The sequence below is a fragment of the Anopheles cruzii genome, chromosome 2, assembly GCF_943734635.1.
Source record: "Anopheles cruzii chromosome 2, idAnoCruzAS_RS32_06, whole genome shotgun sequence".
In the NCBI taxonomy this organism is placed as follows: domain Eukaryota; kingdom Metazoa; phylum Arthropoda; class Insecta; order Diptera; family Culicidae; genus Anopheles; species Anopheles cruzii.
In genome coordinates, this window is record NC_069144.1 from 59886766 (window position 1) to 59912336 (window position 25571).

At 50.5% G+C, this 25571-nt stretch overlaps 1 protein-coding gene across 1 annotated transcript in view; it reads right to left on the reverse strand.

The window, feature by feature from the left end:
• The window catches only part of LOC128267145 (AF4/FMR2 family member lilli), a 122985-nt gene that overhangs the window by 31855 nt on the left and 65559 nt on the right, over positions 1-25571 (reverse strand). The window contains exons 2-5 of the mRNA XM_053003933.1: positions 12944-13258; positions 12557-12862; positions 254-826; positions 128-181 (exon numbers count right to left, since the gene is read on the reverse strand). Coding sequence (XP_052859893.1) covers positions 128-181; positions 254-826; positions 12557-12862; positions 12944-13258 — 1248 coding nt within the window. The remainder of the gene's footprint in view (positions 1-127; positions 182-253; positions 827-12556; positions 12863-12943; positions 13259-25571) is intronic.

The following is a 25571-nucleotide window of genomic DNA, read 5'->3' on the forward strand; positions in this document are numbered from 1 at the left end:
GTGTCTCACGTGAGCAACCCTTTCTACCACAGTCTCGGGGGGAGTGCCCTATCCGGGTAGGGTCTCGTACGTTTCTGTTCCAAAGTAAATCATAAACAAAACAGGCACTCAAACGGGTAACACATACCTTGCTGCCTCGCTCATTGAAGATGATCTCCACGTCCAGAATGGTGCCGTATTGCTGTTGGAAAAAAATGGAAGGAAAAATAAGCCTCAAGCGAAGGTATTTTCCGGTGGAAAGACCGTTACTTACGCCAAACATTGATCGCAGATCGGGATCACGAAAGCGGAAGGGTATGTTCGAGACGTGTAGTCGCTTGGGTTGAGACTTTGATTCGGCCAGCGCCGTTACAGCGGCCACCGCCGCCGCCACACTCTGCGTCTGCTGCTGCTGCTGACTCACTGGCTGACCATTTAGCTGTTGTTGTTGTTGCTGCTGCTGCTGCTGTTGCTGTTGCTGCTGTAGTTGCGCCTGTATCAGTGATGTCTGCTGCTGCTGGTGATGATGTTGAGCGAGTGCCACGGCCGACGCCGACGACGTTACGGTGGGAGGAATGGCCGAGACCACGGTCGTGGTGCCTCCGGGCACAGAGCCAACTGCCGACACGACCATGCCGGCGGCAGTGACACCACCGTTCATGTTGCTATTGCTCGTGTTGGCCACATTGGTGCCGCTGCTGTTGCTTATCGAATTGACTGCTGCTGCAATGGCCGCGGAGACGGCGTTACTGGTGCCGTTGTTGCTGCTGTTGTTTATGCCGTTGCCGGCGTCTGTGTTGGCACTTGTTACGTTGGATGCGTCCTCCGATTGCTGCATTAGCTCGGACTGGAGGGTAAAGCAGAGACAAACAGTATTTCCAATCAGTGCTTCAGTCAAGAGATGTATTTTCAGCATAAACAATCATATCTCATCAAAATGATGGTCTTTAGTGGAGTAAATGATTGAAACCTGAATTTCATACGATAGTGGCAGAAATTTAATACCATTTCCACTATTTGGTACCTTAAATTTCACTTTCCGATATCCGATATCGAACAACGGCAAGTGAATTGCCCAAAGAAACGAGGATCGCACGAATCGAATCCATCCGACGGGCGAACAGTAAAAGGTGCTAAAATTAAATTAAAAATAGTTTCTCCCTTTTGCGTCGGAGAAACTTGATCTATCGCAATCATTGCCCCGAATGTTGATTGGAAAGGTATCGCAAAAAAGCGGACAGCATCTGTTATCCTTTGCAAGGGACGCCTCCGGGTTAAGGTGGAAAAATATTTCACGTCACATGACATCGGAAATTCAACTGAACCGTAATAAGTGCGAGGGTTCTACAGTAACAGCCGGCAAAGAAGATATCGGGCGACCGGGAGCATAGGACGGACAGAGTCAGAGGAATGTTCTGCTGCTCCTCTTCAAGTGCCCCCGCAGGAGGTTTACAGGGGAATTTTTCCTTCAGTCAACATTCTGATTGAACGCTTCTGATTGAATTATATCGGCAGCGGCAGCTCCAGGAATTGTACACACAACGGATTATTGTTCTGTTTGACCGTACGGACACACTCCTTCTCCAACGCCGAGCGGATATCGGGCAGATCGGAATGTCTGCAGGCAATGGACAGTCGTGTCGTCGTGTGCTTCTGTTGTACGTTTTCTCACTTTTAAAGTTGATTGCTTCCGAGCTATTTCGTTCCCGGGAAAAATAAACACACACACACACAGGCGGACAAACAGTGTGACACTTGAACACATATTTTCGAAATCTGGGCACAAAAAGGGCACAAGTGTCAACTGACTCCGTTCGGTCCGTTCGGTTCTCGGCTGCAACGTGACAAATGATCTATGACTTACGTACAGTTATTTCGTACGAGTTCCGTGAGCCCATTGTTAAATTTGTTTTGCTTCGTCGGGCATCGTAACAAATCCTTGTCTGTCGATGCTGTCGAGCACCTGTGCCTTCGCCTTCCACAATGAGAATTCATTGCAACGAGGCAGGCAGGTCATACCGAACCCCGAATGGAAGCGGAATCGATTTCGATAGCGTCACCGTGTACCGTGGGCTTTCTGATTTTTTGTAAATCTCACGAACGAGGGTCACTCAAGGTAAGAAGAGAACGGGAAAATCATAAATTCCAATTTCACCCCGAAGAATCGTTCGCTTCCGGAAGGGCCAAGATGTAATTTCGAAAATAGAAGCACGTGCTCCGATAGTCCAAGGACCTCCCAGTGAGTAGTGTGCCCGGGGAACGGGAAGTCGGCCATAGGTGAACTTTCACACAGCGACACGTGATCGGGATCGCATGCTGTGCACTACATATCTTATCTCACTTCACTTCACAGGCCAGCTATCCAGTCCCGAAACACTGTAACAACGTCTTCGCCAAGAGCGCCTTACTCCTGGAGTGGAGGACCCGTGAATGGAATATTCATCTACCGTTTCGGAGAAACCCCTTTCCGCGTGAAAAGTAGATAAATAACATCTCACCGTGCCCGTCTCGGAGGTGTGCCAAAAAACGGTGTGTCCTCAGGTAACTTTGTACCTGTGCCCAAAGCATCCGATACGATAACGCCCCGGTGGCCGGCCGAAACGTAGGAGAAAGTGTAAAAGTTTGGCCGTAACGAGCGGCGCCAAACGATACGCGTCTTCGATACGGTTGATAAACGGCTGACAGTGAAACATGACCCTTTGAACGACCACCCAGAGACCAGAGACCTGCCACGAAGCAACCACCACCAGACGGAGGCGCCACAATTTGTTGGTTGTTAGTTCATTAAAAGTGGAAATACTCATGCAAAAAACACTTCCCTTGCGCGTAATCGATACGGTGGAAGTTGGCCACCAAAAAAAAATGCACCACTATTATCGACGAAGATTCTCGGTTTTATTAGTTTGGCAAAGTCTTACGAAAGCGGAAAAGGATGAGCAAATCTTTGCAAAGGTTTGTTCGAGAGAAAAAAAGGGCGAAAAATCCGCAACCAGCAACGCACACAGCAATTCCAAGTTTAACGAGCCAAAAATAAACAAACGCGGAAACTTTGGACCGGAAGCCGGGCCGGGCGCGCCGTATGGCTCATTATGCAAGGCGCGCCGCGAGCGAGAAGCTGCGGGCGTCATCATGCGCGGGCCGTCGGATCGTTAGTAACGTGGCGTGGCGTAAAAATTTGCATCGCACCCAGAGTGCGGCCCCGGAACACGAGAGGAGAGGCAAAAATTCTTCCGGAAAATGGTTACTTTTTTCCTGTAGCCAACACTACTATCATTTGCGACTATCTTGCGACACCCGAAAGGGACACACTGGGGGCTGGCCGGCCCTGTGTCTGGCGCTTACACATTACAAATTTATTTCAACTTTGCAATTCTTTCATGAACGGGAGGCACAAAGAAACAAAGTTCCAGACTTATTTCCATCTCTTCGACCCCCGGTGGTGGTGTTCTGTCTGGTCGATACGGGATTTAGCCTGCCTTCGAGAGACGTCCCGGCGTGGTCCAGATTTTTCGATTCTTCTTCGCCAATGTTGCTTATGTAAAATTCTATAACTTTGTTGTTTATTCGCTTTGCGTTGTTAAATCATGCCCCCTTTTGTTTTATATAAGCCTCACTTCACCACAGCAAGCCTTGAGAGCTGTTGAGTGTTGGTGGTGTTAAAATATGTAACGGCTTCACAAGATTTCCTTAGAAGGCTGTGAGTCGGAACGGGCACGAAACGGGACGATTTAAATCTTGCAGAGCGCGCACAGCGAACTTGTTTTGCATTCCGCTGGACTTCCGGGAATCGACTTGCCCGTGCCCGCGCCGAGTGTCCGGTGCCAGAGTGTCCAGTCGATCGGTGCAGCCGGAAGTTGGTCTCGGAAGAAGCTGTTGTGCAACGGGAAAAAGTGCAACTATTTTCTTTCTTTCGCCTTATCGTGATTTCCTGTCTCTCTCGCACGCGAGCACAAGAAAGGTACAAGGTACGACGGACGCAGCAGGCCATAACGAAACACTTGCTCCTTTTCACCGTTTCGCATTTTCTTTCACCGTTCGGATCTGTAATCTAAGTCCGCGCAGTTACGATGAGTTATGGGCAAAGTTTTCGCTTACCATTTACTTTATTTCGCTTGCCATCTCAGTGCGCTACCGTTTCCGGCCGCAAAGAGGAAGATGCACTTTTTGCAGCGCCCCCCGACGACAAAAGGCGGTACCCGCACGGGTTTTATAATGCGAAAAAATGACCCAAAGGAAAGATCTGCCACGCTAAGGTGATTTGAATTGCTACTCTTCCGCCGCTGTCTCTCTCAGGAAGTTTTGCACTTTTCCGCATTCATATTTATAGCCAGACCGGGACCAGGTCGGTCGGTCCGTCGGTCAGTGGAAGGCTGTCGCGGATCGAAGAGAGTTCAATAAGAAATGCGCTCCAAAGGTACTAGTGGCTGAAAGGTGAGCCTGGTACACTGTGTGTGCGATGGCGAGAAAATGGGAGTATGATAAATGCGCTTAACGGCCGAACGAACGGAATGGGACTCCGGCACTCGCACACTCGGTGACAACGAGCGATGGTTGCAGCAGTCGGCAAAACGGAAGCCACCGATCGGCCAGGGGGGGCTTTCGCGCAGGATAAAGCGGTAAAGAAAGATTTATGGAAGATCCCATCGGTGAGCTGTGAGGTCTGTGTGAAGCAATTTATGTCGGGGTTCCATTGCACAATATGGTGCGCGGCGGTGTGCAACAGGATTTAGATAAGTTATTCACGAACCACCGGGGAAGGGACATGAATATTTTTCTCATAACCAGAAAGTTATGCACATGCAATATGGGTGACCAGGATTACGTTCGTAACAGATGCGGCCGAGTGACTTCACATATGGTGGGAATGATGTTTGAAATTGTGATTTGATTTCGGTGAGCCAATTGTTTCCCCTCACGACCCTTGCCCGGTCGGTTCGGATACCGCTGCAAGTCCTTGTAGTGTCTGTCGAAAGCTTTGTGAGTCGCAAACTTCATAATTGGCGAACGAATAAAACCTTCCTTCCTGTCGTAATGGTCGCAATTTCAAGGACTGTTGGGCCACCGTGTATAAAAGTTGATGGTGGCAGAAAATGTTATCATTCTTTTTCGTTTTGTTTACTTTTTTCAGTTCCATTTCTCCGCAGCAAAGACCCTCGCGTGCCGCATCATCTTGTGTGAAGCATCGTTGATGCGAAAGCGAAGGTAAATACTCTTAATGCCATTGTTATCTTCCGTCGTCGGAAATGTGGCCCAACGCGCGCGTATGTGTGTGTGGCGCAATTCCATTGAGACGTTTCCCGTTTACTACCACCGCGCAACGCGGTCGTTAATGTAACCATTAAAAAGGCGTCCATATAAAACCGAGCCACGATGGAGACGCATGGTGGCGCACTCGAGAGACATCGTAGGTTTTAACCGTTATCGTGAGTACGCTCAACGGCTCAAGTAAATTGGGATTTCCTACGAAATGCTACCGTCGAAAAGTGCCTAAACACGTGGCCGAGTGCAGCTTTTCGATTGTTCACGGGCACATTTGTGCGTTAGTTAACAAAAGCGCCTTCGGATGGATTATTGGCCGAGCAAACGATGCACTTACGCACCACCGGAAGCTTCAATAAGCCGTCGTCGTTCCGATTCGATTGATGAAATTTCTACCGTTTTCTGTTACGGACACTTCTCAGCGGAGGAACACGGTTGGCTTATCTGCGAATTCGGAAAATTGTTCGTCTGCCAATGACAGTTCTTCACAAAAAGAAATAAAAGGAAAATGCATATTCAGCACAACAGCACTCGCGGAGGAATGGAAATTCGATTTTAATTTCAGCGCATGTCAGCGCCAATCCGATACAACCTGCCCGATGCTCCGATCCGATCGAAGGGCGAAGTTTGTGCGAATTCTTAACCGAGTGGACACACAACGAGTCATTTTTCCGCACCGATAGCTACATCACTGAACATGACACTTGTTACACTCTCGGGACCGCGACCTCGACGGCCCCGAGAGGTGTCACAAAACTCGTTTTCGAACACCCATCGAACTGGCGAGAGTGGCGGAAGGCCAATGATGCTTACGTCGATACGATTTATGTATCTCGCCCGTTCAAATGGGGATTCTGAACATAACATTAAATCGTGATAAACGCTTCTCAGCACCACCGCGGGTGTGTCGCAAAACATTTGTGGCACGAGTTAATTGAAGCAAGGCGCCGGCGGGGGAACTAAATGAATCCTTCTCCTCCGACGAACCGCTGGTGTTTGTTAATGTTCGGTGAAATGGTAAATTGTAATTTCCCGCTCCTTCGCTCGAGCACTGAGCCACGGCTGACGGTGTGATGGCGGACCGCACGAGTTCGCCGAGCAGAATGAATTCATTTGCCATTCGGTCGTAATAGGATTAATTCAAGAGCTGTTCAAGAGATCCCATTGCTGGGTGAGCTTGCGCCACAAAGTTGAGCTCCACAAGCTGCTGGCTAGTGTTTTGGTTTTGTAGACGATATCCCGAGTACGATCGGATCGGGACCGTATCAAAACATACTGCTTCATGATTAATCAATCATACGAGAGGGATAATCAAATTTATGTTATGTTTAGTCACCACCATCAGCTCTCTAATAGGCCCCCACTGGAATCCACCACCATGGAATGGAAAATGATACAGCGTTCCATCTCCGGAACAGAATTGCCGCGTGAATGATGGAACAATCTGGCGCACTATAGCCTCGAATAACAGTAACCGGAATCACCACGAATGAGCTCATGATGAGCAAAATTACAAGACTTTCCACTTAACCTGCCCGCCCAACGTCGGGTGGTAGTTTTCTTCCATTTGTATCCATTAAAAATTATGATCCCATTTCACCGCGTACGGTCTTGAGGTCATCTTTGTCCGGAAGGAAGATGTACCGGGCGGTTAAATGGTTCAGCCGAGTGAACCACGAGTGCTTTGCAGGCCACCAACTCACTTACTGTCTGACAGATAACAGTTACCGCGAAGATTTATGTCACCCGGAGTTCCCGGACCGGGAGTTCCGGTCTACCCGTCGAGAAAATTCCCAGAAAAAATTCCAATTGGTCTCATTAGGAGAGCATTTTCTCTTTTCCGTGAAATGTTCGGATAGATTTTAATTCCAGTTTAAAGCCGGGCGTCCTGCGTTTAGTGTTTAGAGTGCGAAACGCGGACCGACTTGAAACGATGTAAATACTCGCATTCGTTCGCAGCATAACTTTTTGCATTTCCTGGAATTGCTTTTGTCCACTCTGCTGGCCCGAGAATGCTGGTTGCGACTAGTGGAAAGGTTAAGTGGACCAGGGAACACATCGTAACCACCATTATTCACCGCTCGTGAAGAACGTTGAGAACAGAGAGCTCTCCAGCAGCACATGCATCGGGCGTGGGTCGCGAATGACGCGACCTAGTTCTGGAGAGCCAGCAAAATGCTCATTATTTTGAGCGTGGGTCTGCCACCCGGTGTTTTTTTCTTCTTCATTCGGAGAAGGGTTTGATGAAGGTCTACACCATTGAAATCACGGCACACTCACACACGTACGCACGTGGCGAGAGGTCGAGGTTCCGAGGCATGAATCCCCGGGACCGGAATACCTCTCCGGTATTCGAAGCGAGCGTTTGAATGGAACTCTCCGCCGGATGTAGGCGCCCGGAAGAATCCCAAACGATTCCGGTGTGGCCACGTCGGTCGGTCGGTCGGTCGTCGGGTCCCACAGTTAATGTACGACGGACAATCGGGCATCTTGCTGCGGCCACGTGATGGGTGGTGATGCTGGATGCTAGAAGCAGGAAGGTGAACCCCGGTGAACGAGAACACTAAATTGCTTTCTCAACCACTAATGCATGGCTGGTGGATTTTTTCTCCTCCCCGGGCAGAATGAAGGCTATTAGCATGACAATCGAGTGGGCTAGTTCCGGTTTTCTCTTTTCACTCGACAGCGGCGTCAGTTACGGAACGCTGTATCGCTTTGGCTTGGGTTTGAAACCGGAAACCATTTGAAGGGAAGGACGGAAAAATGGACGCCATCCGCCCGGTTTTAAAGACATCCGAGAGCCGTAGCATCCCGGAATGGAGCAGGTTTTATAAACAAGATAGAGGTTGAGCACTTTAAGTAAGTTTAGTACAGTGAAGTCCCAAAGCACCAGAAAGCACCGAGTAGTGCCGGCGAGTGTTGTCAATCGTCTCGTGATAGGATCGTGACCAATCAGCAGACTGAATTGATGACAAGCGCGATGCGATGCGATTTGATGACGGTGATTTGGAAGCAATAAATCAGCAAGCACTGCACAATGATGCACTTTTGCGCGCGCACGCGTGGCGTTAGTTTGGTGAGTCGTTTGTCGGAGGGGATGATAAATGCCCGTAGCAATCGCTGTACTTTGTGTCCCGGACCGGGTCCGGTCCGTTTCAGAGTTGACAGAGATAAGCGTGTTCGGGGGGGGGGGGGGGCAATGTGATTGACATTGCCAAACACACCCATTAGGGGACGGTGATGCAGTCTTTCAGAAGTCAACCAAGAGTCTGCAGAACCGGAAAAGTTTGCTCAAAAGTGACCCGTTTGATTGGTGGCGAGGAAAACTCTCCGGACCAGACAGAGAGAGAGAGAGTGAAGACAAGAGAAATTGCACACTGCCAGAAAAGCGACACCTTTGCCGACACCATGGCGCGAATGTGAATTGCAAGCGCAAGCAAAATACAGTGAAAGCCACGAGTGAGATAGTTTGTTCAGCAGAAAAAGAAATAACGTTCACACCGCACCGTCCGTCCTGGTAAATGGCTGGTAATACTCGCTGCTGACTACGTGGTTGCTGTGACTTGCTGCTCCCAAAATGGCTCTCCACGATATGTCCCGTTACCATGGTAATCACGTTCGTGGCTAGAAGTGATGACGGGAATCACGTCGAACAAATGTCACTTTGTTCAATGCTCGGGGAGTTGAGTATGCTGAACCATACTTTATCCTTGATTACGCTGCGATGGCAATGTGAAAAAATGTTGCGATTTCGCGAAAACAGTTGTGGTCGCAATCAAGCTTTCTGTACTTACTATAATTAGAGTTTCAATTACTGGTTCGCTCTGTTGTATTTTTTCTCACCGATCTCATCGACACCGTAGCCGCCGTCATATTTCATCCAAAGCCAAGCCAAAGCATAACACAATTGCACGGACCCGAGACGCGACCCGGGGCCCGGGTTTTTAACCGTTTCCGGAATCGAGCTGCGCAGTGTATTGCATTATCGTGGCACTAATTAAAAATGTCCTCGTTAAAAAGTGCGCTTTTTCCATCAGCTGCTGGATCATCAGCGCGCGGCCGTCATCGTTTGCTTCCATTCGTTTACAGTAGCCACGGCCCCGTTATTGGAGTTTTTTATCCCCGTCCTCACGTCCTCATGGCCAGAGGCAACCCGACCCAGTAGTAGTGTAACGTTTCTCGGCCCGTCGGCTCTTCCGCTGTGGCCTGCTTTCCGTCGGGCGCCGCTGTGCAGTAACTTTTTGTTCTCCATTGCACTTCAACACCGACAGCATTTAGGAGATTTAGGTTGCCACACTGCTCGCGGGATGCTTTTGTCGTTAAAATTAAAATTAGATTCAATTGTCGTTTTTGCCTTTTTGAAGGAGAGAGGTGGAAAGGAAGTAAACGCTTCGCCATGAGACGGAATCGCTGGAGGCCACATATTTTATCATGTGCAGGGGCGGCACAAAGCAATGGACGCTACGGACCATTACTTATTGTTTCTATAATTGGAATGGCTGTCGGTGGGTGGCACTTTTCATCGTCAGTGTACACAATGCAGTTGTTTCTTTAACAAAGTTACTAACCGAAATAGCTATATTTTCAAGTGTTTTGAAGGTTTGATGGAAAACATTATTCCAAGCAGCGTTCCTGCGTTTTATTTTCCACCAACACGGATGTAAGGAAATCCAAATCGATCGAAATGATTGCCTCAAGTTCTTGTGGTCTGATTATTGAAGGACCCCAAAGGGAGACAGTTTCTTTTTTCCGTCCTGTCTAATTAAAAAATCGACCATCGTTAGTTTCCACTTCTTTCGGATTTTTTTTTCTCCAACTCTGAACCATCTATTCAATTCCACAACAAAGGCCAGTCCCCTAATGACCCGCAACAATGATGATGAGGAGGAAAACTTGGATCGAAGAAGAAAGTAATTCGTCATCTGTTATTTCCATCGCAAGTATTTTCGACGGTTCGTCTTGTTGTTTTTCTGCAATCTCAGTCCGGAATCCCAAAAACGAAGACATACACGCGCATCGCCATCGTAATGAAGAATGTTGGTAAGCCGCGCACGGAACGGCGAGCTGCTTTTCCGCCACGGACGAGCAGAAATCAATCAACAAGATCTATCATTCACTTTCCACACGCTTCTGACGCTCCCCCCCGTCCCGGGCCAACCGCGGCTAATTAGGCGAGTGACAGATTTCGGGAGCCGGAAAACTTCTAGTGCTGTGACACATTTTCCACACCCAACGCAGGCCGGCCCGCTGGCCCGCGGTTGCAATAAGTCACCGGCTCCGGCTCGAACGGTGAATAAATTAGCGGAATGTAAAAGTATCATCCCGCCGGAGCGCCAGTAAGGGCGCTACCTCCCAAATTGCTCCCAAACCCGAAAGACATTTTGTCGGGAGAGCCAACAGTGACATTTCGCACAGCCAACCGGACGGGGTCCGAAAAAATGATTGGTTTGGCAGCCGGCCAAAAACCGCGGGACGGAATTGGATTGCGGAGAGGTGGAAAATTTTCGGTGGTTCCGTTGTGTAATAAATCCCGGTTTCCAGGCGCCACGATTCTGCTTCTGGTTGTCGGAACGGTGGGAACCGTCAGACGGTCGGAAATGGTATCAAATAGTTGCCGCCCCGTTGGCCTAGGAATGGTGTCGCCGGTGGTGGTTGAGTTTCCTTCGTCACTTCGCTTTTAAAGTCCACACTGGTGCGCACGGAGGAGTTTGAAACTAAATACTGCCGCCTGGCACTTAGTAAATGAAAGGGAACCCGGGTTTGTTTGTCAAATCATTACAGCACACCGTCGGTGGCGGTTATTCCTTCAACCACGAAATCAATCCGTTTCGGTTTCACTCGCAGGCAAAGAAGACGCAAAAATCCGATAGGCAAATCGTGGGACTCTGTCCAGCTGCCCTACAAATTGATGGTCGATTCGAAGCGAATATGATCCATTTTTCTTGCCGACCACAAAAAAACGCGCTCCATCACAATCCGGAAGCTTGGGTTGAGTGATCAATTTTGAGGATGATGGTTTATCTTTTTTTGTTGTCGACCATTTCGGGCTGTCTTCGGGCTAAGATAAAGGTGCGGCCATTACCAACCCTCTTCATCTCTGCCAGCGATCGTGATTGGTCAATATTGTGGCATCTTTTCCATTGTGTTCCCTCCCGTTTCCGGGAGGCTGCTGGCCGATGTCTTCGATTATCCCTTTTCAATATGCAAAAGAGAGACATAACCCCTCGACCCTTCGGTGCGCATCTCGTTTGACTGTGCAGGGCGCGTTAATGGGATATCGTTGTCACTGAGACTCCACGCGGCAGATTGACAGGTTTGTTTTGCCTACGCGCAGAAGTATGACAAATGAATACGGACAAGCTGTCAGAGGTTTCCATTAAGATCTAAACGAAACTTTACCTATTTCGATGGCCGCCGGCGCCTGCGAAATGACCAAGAGCGCTTTGTCTGCCAGGGGCCAGGGATTTGATCTCGCAATGGCGTCCTCTATATAATATATTGTTCTCGGGATATGTGTGTCACAATAGGAACACGGTCGCTCTCGTTTGCGCCGAGCGCATGGACGACAGACAATAATTTGCATCCATTTTTTCCAGAATTTTCTCATCCTTAGAGATTGAGAGCAGCCATCCGGGCCATAGGGAGATGGTGCAGGACACAATTTGCATATTTCATTCCATCATGTTTGCTCTCTCTCGGGGGACAGCAGCTCGCTTCACTCTCCCTCGCTCGGTCGCGTCTATTTGGCTGATGAATGTCCGTTGATTATGTGGGACAACGGCAGCCATTCCGCATTCTCTGGTTTGCCGTAGCAACGAGCAACACACATTCGCTGCTCGAGAAAATTATGTAGGCCATGGCTTTTTATTGTCAAAAAATGGTCGACGCCTACTTCGCCCGAATGTGTGCTCCACCGCCTACTGTTGTGTTTAGTACAAACACGGCGGCGACGACCAACGTTTCTTTGAAAGGCAACTTTATATTGCTAAAGTTTAAATCTGTTTCCATAAATGAAAGCCGTGGCATAAAAAAGTAGATTGTTTCACGAGCGGCCCGGTGCAGGTGCCGGCTGGCTGGGGAGCGGATCTGTGACCTCACCGGGGAATAAATTAGATTCGAAGCATCTTAAGCCGGGCCGAGCAAACCAATTTGCATGACAGCCTCCCTGTCGCTCGCTATTGTCACTCCATTGTTCGTGGCCCGAAAATTACATGGCCAGGGCCAAATTAACAATCTGTCAAGAGTTGCCGCCAGCACGGGGAATTACTTTGGCGCTGCGGGCAAAGGTCTAGAGCGGAATAAAAAGGTCTCTACTCACAATGCTAACAGTCTGTGGCTCATTTCCCGTGCCACCGTTACCGGTGGGGCTTCCCATGCCGCCGTTGCTGTTCGCGCCACTGCAGCCGTTGGTGGAGGCGCCTGGTGAGCCACCGTTGGCGCTCATGGCTGCGGCGGCTGCGGCTGCCGTGGCCGCAGCCATCCCGGCTGCGGCAGCCACGGCGGCTCCATTGGTGACCCCCGCGCCACTGACCAGCGTCGAGGGCAGGGACAGGGGCATCGACACCGGTATCGACGTTGCTGGCGGGGCACCCAATACTGACTGTGGGCTAAATTGACTCACGGACTGCAATGAAAGCAAGAAAAAAGTGTGTGTTAAGTTCGACAATTCAACACCGGTTCAACGCCTGCTGAGATGTTCACTCACATTTCGCAACGATTGCGTCTGTGCGGCGGCGGCGGCGTTGATCTGTGCGGCGGCGGCCGCAGCCGCGGCGACGGCTGCGTGCTGTTGCTGCTGCTGGTTGAGCTGTTCCTGCTGTTGCTTGAGCGTGCTGAGGGAATGCTGGTCCAGGCCTACTGCTCCGCCGCCTCCACCACCGCCGCCAGCACCGCCACCGCCACCCGGTCCGCTGGATCCCTTGACAACTTGCACCGACAGGCTGTCTGTGTTAACGGACTGTGCGGCACCGGGCGGGAACGCGGGAGTGCCCGGAAACGGTCCCATCCCCTGGACCATCTGCTGCGGGAGAGAGGAAGAAAGAAAGCCGAAACAGAAAATTAAAATTCAGTTTAAATCGTTCACCGACTAGAATGTAGATTCCTCGGCCCGGCACTGGCGGTGGGAGGATTGGCGCCACGGCGCATATCATTAGCAAGAGCGAGGCCAGGGTTGGCACATTTGTGCATACCATTTTCATAGTAATGACCCGCACCGTACTCTAACGAGTACACCTAAGGGTTTGATGCCTAAAACCGGTTGAACTTCCGCCACCCGGCGGTGCCGGTGCTGGTGGATGGTGGGGGCCTTTTCGAACGGATTGAGACCTACTCCTGGCTGCTCTTGCTGGCCGGGTTCGAGCTGCTGGCAGAATAAATGTTTCAAAACAACCCCTAGATCCTGGCTCTGTGTTTCTTCCAAGACGAGGGTTCAATGTTGAGGTGCTCTAAGGCTCGGATGTTGGCCCGTAGATGTGGCCAGCACACAAAGCAGTACTTTCCAAACACCTGCACGGTCATAAAAATGGACAAACGCCGGTAGCGCAACAGCAAAGACAACCTCTAACCGTCCCCGGAGGCGCACCGGGGACTCGGTCGGAACACAGTCCCCTCTGGTCGGTCGCAGAGGCAGCAGATTGTTTGTTTGCTTTGCTTCTAATGTTGCCCCATGAATCCCGGGTTCACTCTCGGCACCGTCCGTTCACCCATCAGTCGGCGAGTCCTGGGACCGGAAGCCGTCCCGGGGTGCATTGTAGAGCGAGTACCTCTATTGTTTCAGTTGCAGTTTGCTTTTTTTGCGGACCCGACTGGAAACATAACTAGTATCTTCGCATAAACGAGTGGATGCTCATCGATAGAAAGATAAAATTACCGTTGATTGTGGCCGGAGAGATCGGACATTGCGGTTGCGGTCCCTGGAGAGCCTGAAGGCACCACCGACCGACCGATGGAACCGTGTTTCATAAAAGCACAATTGAGTTGTGGTCGAAAGAGGATGAATGTCCGCGTTCGGAATGGCCAGTCGGTGACGGTGCTGTGGAACTCTTCAGACAGACGAAAATGATATCCCTGCAGCAGACGACCACTCGGGGTTCCCCGCATTTGCTCACAGTTAGAACAACAAAAGCAATCCTTTCAAACGGACACCCCAGTGTTGGACGAATGCATCGCTCTTCCTCCGTGTCTCTGCTGATAATCGAAACTACAGTTTGTTCGAGCCTGAAACAACAAACTTCAGGTCAGGTGGCAAGAAGTTTTGGCCACGTTTCGATGAATGGTCCCACATATCCGGGGAGGGCAGGCATTAGAACGTGGCCTTATCTGGCCCCGATGCCAGAACACACAACTGATAGTAATGTTTCCATCAAACCAGGCAGTCGGGGTCTGTTGTTTATGTTTCGATGGTTGGTGCAATCGAAAACACGCTTATCGGGGGCCAATGTTGTTGTAGTTTATGGCCGTGCGAACGGGCGGAACTTATTCCCATTCAGGGACCATCGGGTGTGGACAGTCAATCGCAATCGTTCAGCAAACAACATCGTCCAACTTCTGCTTGGGAGCGATTAATATAAAATTTAATTGACCACCGCTGGGCCAGTGCGGAGGGGGAACGAAAAGTGCGGGGACGATTCCACCGAACAGAGTAAACGCTCCGAGAGACCGATGCCCAATTACAGATTAGTGTCCTTTCGACAGTTTGCCAAACCAATGAAACCGAAACCTTTCGGTCGGTCGCTTCGCAGCTCCGAACGCCCAAGATGTTTGCTGAACCCAGGATGGCCAGAGCGCGGCCATTTAATGGTGAATGTAATTCCTCGAAAAGCGTAAAATCCCTGATCAAAGAGCGAATCGTCACCGCCGGGCCGGGCCGGGCCGGGCCAACGCTAGTAGTTGGCTAGCTTTAAGCCGTTCCCTTCTATCAATGCCTGGTGCCGAAGAGCACTTTCTGGCACAGCCGGGAAAAGGCTGACCGAACGACGTCACTTTCTTCTCCTGCTACTGTTGGCTAAGCTACTGAAGACACTTTTAATCCCTTCGACGGGGAGTGGCACGAAAGTGCACATTCTGTTTGTAAATGACCGCCGGACGTTTTGTTCTAGGTCTGCCCTTCTTTACCCACCGTTCACCGATTGTAAGGCGACTGCAATGCTTTCGGCATGCGGCCGATGCCCATCTTCAAACATCCGGAAATTGGAAATTAGTGGACCCAATCAAACCGAAAACAAGGCAAGAGACAGGGCAGGCTTGCCGCAGCACTCGGAGACCGATCGGGGTCGAATTGCCGGTCTTCACCCGAGAATACCTTGAGGCGGTCTTTCGAAATCCAGATTTTCAAACACCCGGGCCCGAGGACCCAAGATTTCCCGTGCGAAGGTAGACGCCCAGCTTTAGGTAATCCACGACTCTCGGCTCGCCTAGGGAAAGGCAATCGGAAGACCGCCCGGAGACCATGTTTCCCGCCCCTTGGACCCCAAATGAAAGTTTTTCGCCAGAAAGAAGCGGCTCATTAGAAACAGCAATTTATTGTGACCTTTTGCTCTGCAGAAGGTAAAGAGTGTTATCAGTTGAGTTCTGGGAACCTGGGGAAAAACGCCTCAGAAAAGTTAAGCAAGGTTTTTGGGGAAAAGGCTGTGAGTCTAGGTGGTTATGTCACTCTTTGCGGTTTTACTCGGGACAGAGTTTCGTTAAAGATGGGCTCTAAACTATAAAAATTATGCCATCATCAGATTGAAATGGGTGACAAGGATGACCCACAGGACCTCCACCTAAATCGCATCCACACATATGGAACTAGTTCCATGCCCTAGTTGAAAGTGCTACGTAGAATTCACACCAACATAGTGGTAAATAACAATCTATTAATGAGATTCGACCCGAACCGGGAGCAACACGAAGCCACAATCTTTTAATCATCATCGTTACCGCTCGCCACGAACCGGAGAAGCAGTGTAATTGCATAACTAAGCCCATTTCATAGAACCCATTCCGTAATTCCGTTTGGATGCATAAACATCAATGCAGTGCAGGAAACAGAAACTTTTCCAAACCTCCCTTGGCTTTCCCCATTTAGCAATCATCACAAACGCCCGTTGATTATCCCGGAAGGTGGTCCGGCGGGATGCATCCTAGGGCGGGTAGTCGCCCAGAGCGCACAAAACTAGGCCACTAACTATCTCTTGAACATACGACACCATCACAGCACTGAAGCCACGCCACGCCGGTTTGCAATCTCTTCCTGTAGATTCTCTCTAGATGAAATTATGGCCATGGAACGGCGGCTCGACCCACGCCGATGATAACATCTTGCACGGCACACGTATACTATTTGCCAATTACTTCAAACCAACACCGCCCCGCCGTGTGTCCCATCATCAGGATGGGCCCATAAACAACGGCTGGCCGTTGAACCAATAGAAGCTGCGTTCGGCACCAATTCCAGGCACCAATGCGCCTAAGCCGGCCCCGCTTTCCCGCAGGATGCATAACGATGTGCTCGATAAACAACTATCAAATGAGATCCAGTGTGAGTCTCGGTGGCGGCCAGGGGGCGCGCGGGCTACATTTGGCACATGCGTCGTGTTGGGCGGTCGGTGGTCGATAGTTGGGAAAACTAAAAAAAAAAACCGGAACAGCTTCCCGACCGTCGGTTGTCCGTGGTGTTTTAGGCGAGAGACCTCAAGGACAAGCACGCCGAGCACGGCGGGCGCGCACTTTCGTTGATGAAAATTCATGGATGCCACACCGGTGCCCGGCCACGCGGCGTATGCTAAACGGATGATGATAAATTTCCGCAAAAGAGTGACATTGCGACCCGGGTTGTTACGTGCCAAACGGGCAGAGGCATGGCATGTTTGGCGAACATTGTCGGCATGCCTCTGTTCCGGCCGGTCGGTCGGCGTGTGACCGGGATAATAACGGGACGACTTGCACCTTCTGATGTTCGATACTCGGAAGTGGCCTTTTCATCTCGGGCAGGACCGGAGCGCATTCTGCTCCCGTATTCATTCGATTTACGTAAATAGGACCCTCGGGCCCGAAGGCCAGGCCTTGTGTGCGTTCCAGAGCGACCGGTGAGCCGCCGGGCCGGCTCTCGGAACTATTCTCGGAATGTCGTGTGGCGTCCGGAAGACAAAGTTCCTACCGCCGATTGCAAAGAACTCGAACATCCGGCGCTTGTCAAACCGGACGACTTCATCCGGCCGCCGGTGTTCGGGCACCTTTCGGGCAGGAACAAGGACGTGTAGGATGTATTTCCAGACAAATTCCCAAACAAAACGGGGCCGGCCGGGATCTGTTTTCGCACGTCGCAAAGACCGAGCGCGCGCGAACGGCGCGCCGTGTTGTTTGATTAATCGATGTTTGGCCCGAGTTTTAACCGCGCTTCCTAACCGGGCATCTGTCGGGGATCGCCCGGGTTTTTATGACTTTCGGTGCTTTCGGTGGCGCCGGGGCTAAGAGAAGTTGGATTGTAAAATGAGGCGCAAATAAGGACGTTGTTATTAGCGCCGGGGAGCAGCGCTTTAGGGCCCCCGTAGGCGACGCAACGTTACAATGGCGCGCAGAAACAACACGTTGGCACTTTGCAAACGGTGGCCCCACCATCGTCAGGCCAAACGAGGGTAGACAGAACAAAGTTAAGATATTCCGGGTGAGTGCGGTCACGGAAACGGGGACGGCGACGTGGGGCGGCCCTGTCATGATGATGAGCATTCAACTTTGTGTTGGGCCCGGCGCAGCGTGGCGCAGTGTTTTGGCAACATAAATTAGCTCCACTAACTTTGGACACCCCGAGCCCGAGAGCCGAGAGCCGAGAGCTTGGAGTTGACAGAACTTTGGACGCCGGGGGCCGGGAAAATTGGTGGTGGTGAAAAGATTGATCGTTGCTCGTCATTCAAAAGCGTAAACCAAACCGAAGATGTCGACGACATCTCGGGTTAGAGAAAGTTGGGCCACCGGCGTCGGCGGCGTCGTCGTCGACGTTTGCGTTTGCGATCGTCAACTCCGGAGAAGATTATGTGGAAGGAAAAGTTTATGTTTTGCTTCCATTTACCGCTCGAGCCCGGAAAACTTGATGCAATCACTATAAAATGTGCCGACCGAGTTCTCCCACGACCCCCGGCCGTTTGGTGACGTAGTGGAAGTGGATTAATTAAAAATGTTCTCCCCAACGCCACCGACGCCAACGAAAGTTCCGCCTTCGAAACCAATCAATTAGCGGCGTTCGAGAGGTTTGCGTTTTAGGGAAAGAGCATAAATTATTTTTGCAAACAAAACATTCCGAAGATGTTGCCAAATCTCCCAAAACACTAATTCGGTGCGGTTTCGGTCCGCCAACCGGCGCAGCTCGAACCGCGTTATTAGCTAATGGACCATAAAATGGGTGGCCCCGTCGAGTGTTAATAAATATTGTCTTTTCCTGTACGCATATCTATCTGTTACGGCCGGCAAGCAAACACATATTGATAGGAACCGGATGATGGTCCGCATTAACTAGCACGGGTACTAATTAAGGTGTTTATTGTCAGGGGAGGACACTTTTGGTCCCTCGGTCCCGAACTCCTGCGTAACCGTTCTACTTGCTTTGTCTGTATCTGCCGAGCAAATGCTACTTCGTCGGCCGTGTGAGCTCTGCTACTTGCGTAGCAAACGAGGTCATTCCAAGAACGAAAGTTGAGCACGGACCTTGTGACAATTTTCGGGCCGTCCAGTGAGTGTGCTCATTCCGCTCATTCTCAACGCCTGGGAAATTCCTGCCCCATTTTACGATTCCGCGTCATCGGCCGACATATAAAATGGATGTTTTATTTCCATCAGCACCTGGCTATAATTAGTATTCGTCTTGGGACCGGGGCCAGGGCCACAGCGAGAGAGAGTGGCGAGGACCTCACACAGGAAGAGTGTCCGCCGCTCGGTTGAAGAATAATGAATTTTCAATTCCCCTGGACCTGGCTTTTCTGGGGGCCCGTGTCGTGGATGGATTTTTCACTCTCTTCCAAAGCTTGTTTATTTATAATTTATTACGCCGCTCCGTGCCGAGCTGCTGAAATGACCAGAAACACACATCGAGTACCACCACACCACGTTTGAACCTGGTCCCGATCGACCCGACTCGAAGTGCAAAGTAGGCTACGTGGTAACGAGACGTGGAGCACATTGTAGACGACGAAGCGACGGTGACGATGGCTTAAAACTTGCACTCGAATGTTGGGTGTGCTGTCGATTCATCGCTCGGGCAAGAAATGGCGTCCATACCGAGTGAGTGTGTTTGGATTGCTGTCCCTCAAAAGACCCGGTGTTAGCTATTAACTAAGTTAAGAAACGTTTAATTTATTCTTCGAAATGCCACTTGCAATTTTCTAATCAAAGCAGGCTGTGAGCAAACGTACCGACATTACATCGAACCGCCCGAACATGGCTCCTGTGGGGCGGGTAAACAAGCCAATATTTGTGCCGATCGAGTTTGTGTTGAACTTTTACGAGAAGCAGCAGCAGCAGCAGCCTTGCGCAAGGGGATGTCCCGCCTAACGCCAGCCGAGTGTCTCTTCAGTTTCTTTTGAAGAATTTTCCAAGAAGATTGCGGTGGTTTCGGTACTTGACATGAGCGCACCCGCCCAGGCTGCTGCGACGGCAACGGCGGTTCGTTTGATTTAAGACGTGTTTTCCAGCTGAGCAACCCGTTTCCCATCGCCCGTGTCGAGCGTCTTAACAGCCGGTGCCCCCGGTGCCAATCCTCTTACGCAGTACGAACCGCAAGGCATGGCTCGGAACCACCGGAACAGGACACTTCACAACCAGCACGCACCACAGAGCGATTGAGAAAAAACCGAACGATCTTCGGAATAATAGAAAAGCCCCCTTCAAACGGCGGCAGGGGCTTTTCCTTCAATCGGAGATCGGATTTACTTCAACGGGCGCAACATAAATGGACCAGAGACCACTGCCGCCGCCACCGACGCCACTTTGAAGCGGGGCCCAACATAAAACATACAAGTGGGCCCCCGTAATTTATTGTTTTTCAAATGGAATGTGTGCCAATACCAGATTGCCCCCGGGTGCTGCTAGGCTTACCACCCCGGATCCCCGGAGCCCGGAGCAAGAAAGTGGCAGGAGTGTGTAATTGGAAGCGGGAGGTTTGCCGTCAACAGCACACACAAGCGCCGACTGTAAATCAGGCCAAATTCAAACAAGAAAACCGAACACCAGAGCCTCTCTTTAATCATCGAGCATCGAAGCAGGCCAACAGCTGCAGCAGCATTACATCAGCCGCACTTTGGAATGGCTTCCGTCAACAACCAATCAGTACTCTTGCAGTCGGTCACGCCGGACATCAACCGTCTGCAATCCGTCATATCCTGCCTACCGATTAAGCTAGCTCCGGACCCGGAGCCCGGAGTTTTTCGATCAACCGCCGGGATTAGAGTTTATTTGCCAGGATTAATGCAGCGTGTTCGAAAAAGGGATCAGGACAAACACGTACCCCGAAAAGCTCACGTCACAGTCCGGTCTGAAGCGAATGATGCGTGATTTATGTGTGCGGCTCTGCTGACCGAAAGCCTCCAGCACACACACACACGAACGAGTGGCCATCATTTGTTTTTGTCAAACATCACGGAGAACATTTTTGCATCAAGAAGATTTATGGATCGGATGTTGCTCCGTCAGGAAGCGAACAGGGAATGCCGGGTTGGATTAGGTTGGATTATATCTGAGGCCGTCTTGCCGCCGCACACGAGTCTAACACAATTTGTAAAGATGCAATCATTCCTTTCGGGGTTAGAAATGGTTCGGGAACTATGGGGAAATGTAAATGTTGGCTCAAGTCGGGGGCCGGCCGAGCTTCTTGTTAGTTCGCAATGATGTAACGCTCTCACGATCATGCTTTCGCATACTTTTATCAACGTAGAGCATGATAAATTAAATTGGAGACCACATTCATCTCTATTCCGTAGCGAGACAGCTTATTAGAAGATGTGTCAAGCCCGCGGTGTGTGCAGGCTTTATCAGTACTGTAGAATCGCTTGATCATTAACCACTACCTCTGGTTATTTCTGATCCGAACCCTTCGCTTAATTTATCTGACATTTAAGCTGCCGGCCGCGCGGAACAGTAAATTGGGTCCGAGCGCAGAAGGCAACAGGCGCTTTGTGTTGGTGGTGTAAACGACGACGTCATTTGTTTGCCACGAGAACGCCAAGAACCACCACCACGCAGCAGATCGCGGCTCATCTGGCATCCAATAAGTCATCGGTTGAAATGCACTCTCTGCCTTCAGCGTCTCGTTGGCGTGGCGAGCGTTTAACAAGACAGCGGCCGCCTCTCGGGCAACGGCGGAATGCCGCCGAAACGATTGATGGGGCTACATCGATTTTCCGCACCATTTTCCGACGGCTGCGCGCCGCGGTACTGGGTGGCCAACCGCCGGCCGGGGGGGAAGAGTGCGAACATTTGACACTATTCTCCGAACGTTACGAACGTCGGCATGTTTCATATTCGGAAAATGGTTCGCACGAAACTATTTTCTGCGTGTCGCACCGCACCGCTTCGGGTGAGGCGCGCTAAAATAAGCAAACAAAACCGCATAAGCCGCGCCGTGGAGCTACCGAAGTCTGTTGGGGCGAAGGAAAGTTAACGCGATGCGACAGTTAACGATCCGTTTGATGGCATCACATTTTGCTACGCCGCTACACCGCCGCCGTTCGGTGGCAGCCAACAAGGTGACGACGGTGATCCGTTCACAGCGGGGGTCAAGGGAACCGAGCTGACACGTCGACCAGCACCAGAGGGGCGGTTCGACCAAGATGACAAGTGTGTGACCCGTCGAGCACTGTTGTCAAGTCTTTGAAATCAGAAAAGCCAGCATTTTATGTTCTTTATGCTATGTGTTTGTCCATCGAAATCATATTCCGAACGGCCGGTGACAGTCGCGCGCGGCTGACGGAATTTGGTTGAAAATTTATTTTTAATTTACCGCACCGCTCGATACACCACCGGCACAGGCACCGGCAATTGGCAATCCATATCGGGAGGAACCGATGCTTGTGCGTCAGAATGAAGCACTTTTTGAATGGATTCAATTAGTTTAACAATAAAAATAAAGCAGCGCGCAGATTGATGGCCGCGTGTTACCCCATAATTAATCGTTGGCCGAACGAGAAACTGATTGATGGCGAACCGTTTGTTGTTGAATAATTAATCCATTTCACTTGTTTCATGCACCGCAATCTGCACTTTGACATTAACTTGATTTACAGCACATCGGACAGAGGCACGAATCAATTTGGTCAGCATCAATCTGTTGAAATTTGCCAAGCCAAGTCTAGAGAAATAGAAATTTAATAGGGCTTTTCAGCGTCGCCAGACTGTCACAGCATTGACACATATGGGGCACACCACCGTCTTGTCCTTCGGCCGGCACACTTTAACAAACAGCACATACCACAGGTGAACATCGTTACAGCGCAGAACCTCTCGCTTGACATTCACGCGCTTCGTGGGGTTAAAAATAAATTTCCCCCATTTGCCAAAACGGTTTCTGGCAACAAAACCGCGTCCCAAGCCCATCGAAACCTCCTCTGCGCCGCGCACCAAAGGGCGAGCAACTAGCGAACGATTAGCTTGAGTCGCAGAGAAAGGCCGCAAGACAAACGACAGCACGTGTTGCAAATAATTAACGTTTCTTTATGGTGCTGCATCCTTTTTGAAAAGTGTCATTTCGGCCGGACGCCACCATCAACAACTTTCGCAGCAATATTCGCAGAAACAGGGTGGTGGATTCTCGGCCGCCAGCGCCAGGTTGACGTCACGGAGCAGATGCTCCGATCCGATGCCTGCTCGACTTGGCTTGATGGCGTCACTTGCGGACAGAGCTCCTTATGAGCCAACAAAAGACCTCGTCGTATGCTGCCAACAATAAAAAGGGTTCAATTTATTGATTAACTTCCGGCCACTCCCGAGGGGGATCTGTTCATCGATTGCATCCAGGTCCAGGTCAAACTTTAATGGCATCGACGGTCTGTTCGATGCCAGACTTCATCGTAGACCGGGCCATGTTTGATTATTAATGCTATTCGCCCATATAAATAACCGGCCGGCGAAGTGCATTAATATGCAGAGTTTATTTGCATCCCCGTGCACCGGTGCACGCTCCGTCGGCGATTATTAAATATCGCCCGGGCCCGAATTGAGCACGGGCCGATCGCTCGTTTCCCGTTGATTGGTTTCCATTTCGGTGATTAACTTATATTATTTTGCGAAAGGGTACTTTGGGATCCTGGGCCTGGCAAATGTGAGGTTTCGTTGCCAAGGCAACCACCGCCAGCGGTGTCAGTCGGAGGTTACTTGATAGATTAAAGGCGCGGATCAACTGTTTCCCAGCCCAACGCGAGTTGGCAGCCAATTTGCCATCGGCCATGTTTTGAAAAATCCGTCTAGACAAACAGGGAAATCGTAAACGTGGCTGCCAAAAAGCAGCGCACACCCTATAACTCTTCCCCGTGTTGCTTCCTGGTCTAGCAATGCCGCGATTGACGTCATACTTTAAAAACCGGCGATGGCCACCGGCGTAGCGGAACGTCACGTTCGCCGTAAATTAGAACCACACGTGTGCGGACATGCACACATTCATCTATTCGCTTCTCGATTCCCCGAAAGATAGTTTCGGGTTGACAGAATTTCGTTTTGCTCTGTCCACTCGCTGCAAGGAATGTGCGCGGAATGATGAATTCCCGTCTCTGAAGGTGCTCCCCACTTAGCTTAACGCGTATTTCAATACTTTCGCCACATCGGGGAGGTGCCACAGTCCTTGGGCTCGGTTCAAGAATCTTAAAAATGTGCAGCCCAAGAGCGGAGGGCTTGGAATGCAGAGCGGCCTGGTTGGTGGAAGGAATTTCGGGGCCGAATAGGATCCGAATTCCATGCTCGGAGATGCGGCCCATTCTAATTTCATCTACGTCGTGCAATTAGTTAATTTGCTAGACAATATAAAGAGTGACGGTGTTCTAATGAGCACACACACCATTACCTTGATGATTTCTTGTGTTTTTACGAACTCACGAAAATCGAATCGAAACTTTCGTGACCAACCAACCGGATCCATATGGTCCGTGGGTCATTCGCAACGGAGAAGTATGTTACTGATGAATGTTTGGGCGCAGAAAATTAGCAAAGCAAGAAGCGAAAATTCCCGGTGTCGGTGTTTGATCAAAGCCGAAGATGGTCCGCTGCTGCACGAACGGTAAGGTAATGTGGTCGTTTCGCATGATTGGATGTCTAACGTTCCAACTTCTGGCTGGCGAACCAAAAGCGAACGCATCTTCCGAGAAAATTATGCGAAATCCATCATTTTGCGGACGTCCAACAAACAGGGTGCTACTGCCGAAACCGATGGGCCGCGGGTCAATACGCCACCAAAGGCCGGAGGAATGTTGCCGTGATCCAACGCATGGCGGACCAAAAAGCACAGCAAAATGGGATAATTGGCAGGTTCCACCCATCCCCACGATCCGATCCGGACACAAGAGCATGGGAATAAAGTTGTTTGTATGTGTCTGATGATAATAACACCGAAAAAGCAGAGCTCGTGTTCGTCTGTTTTGGACGTTTTGGCGAGATGCGGCTCGCCCCTGGTCCTTGATTCGACAGGAGCTCGTCGTAATTAGGAGAACCACAAGATTGCATGTTGTTCTTGCCAAGGCACGAGAGGTAGTGCGCTTTGCGTGTGCAAAATGAAACCATTTCCGAATGCATTAAGAACTGCACTGCACAACGGAGCCGAAGAGAGAACTCGCACTCAATGGAAAATGGCTGAGGTAATGATACCCGAGCCCTGATTGCTACGGTGAATGAACACGGGATCAACGTCGGATATGGATGCATTACTCAAAATGCTGTAGCAAAACAGCAAACAGCATTTACACACTGATGTCGGGTCGGTGGCCAACGACTCCCGTCGAGGTTCATGATTCTCGATCCTGTTGGAACGAAGAAACACGAAGTGGTCCAGTTTTTTGCTCGAGTATCCTTCCCGAGTGCATTTGCCCACTTGCCCTGGCTGATGGAGAAATGCTTTTAAGCCCGACGGGAAAAACAATGCCCCGGTGCAATGCCGATACACTTGGAATTTAACCAAAGCCCCCCCCGAGGAGTGCACTTCAGTTCATGCTCGGTGCACAAAGCGGCAAATTTTGTAAAAGAACATTCTTCTGTTATTGAAATACTCTAGGACCACGTGCCACTTTCGGAGAGTTTTAATACCCCGTGTCTTGGTTCTATTTTCGCCAGGCCAAAGGCGAGGCAGCAAGATTTAAGACACCTCAACTTTCAAGCGGGCTCCATTA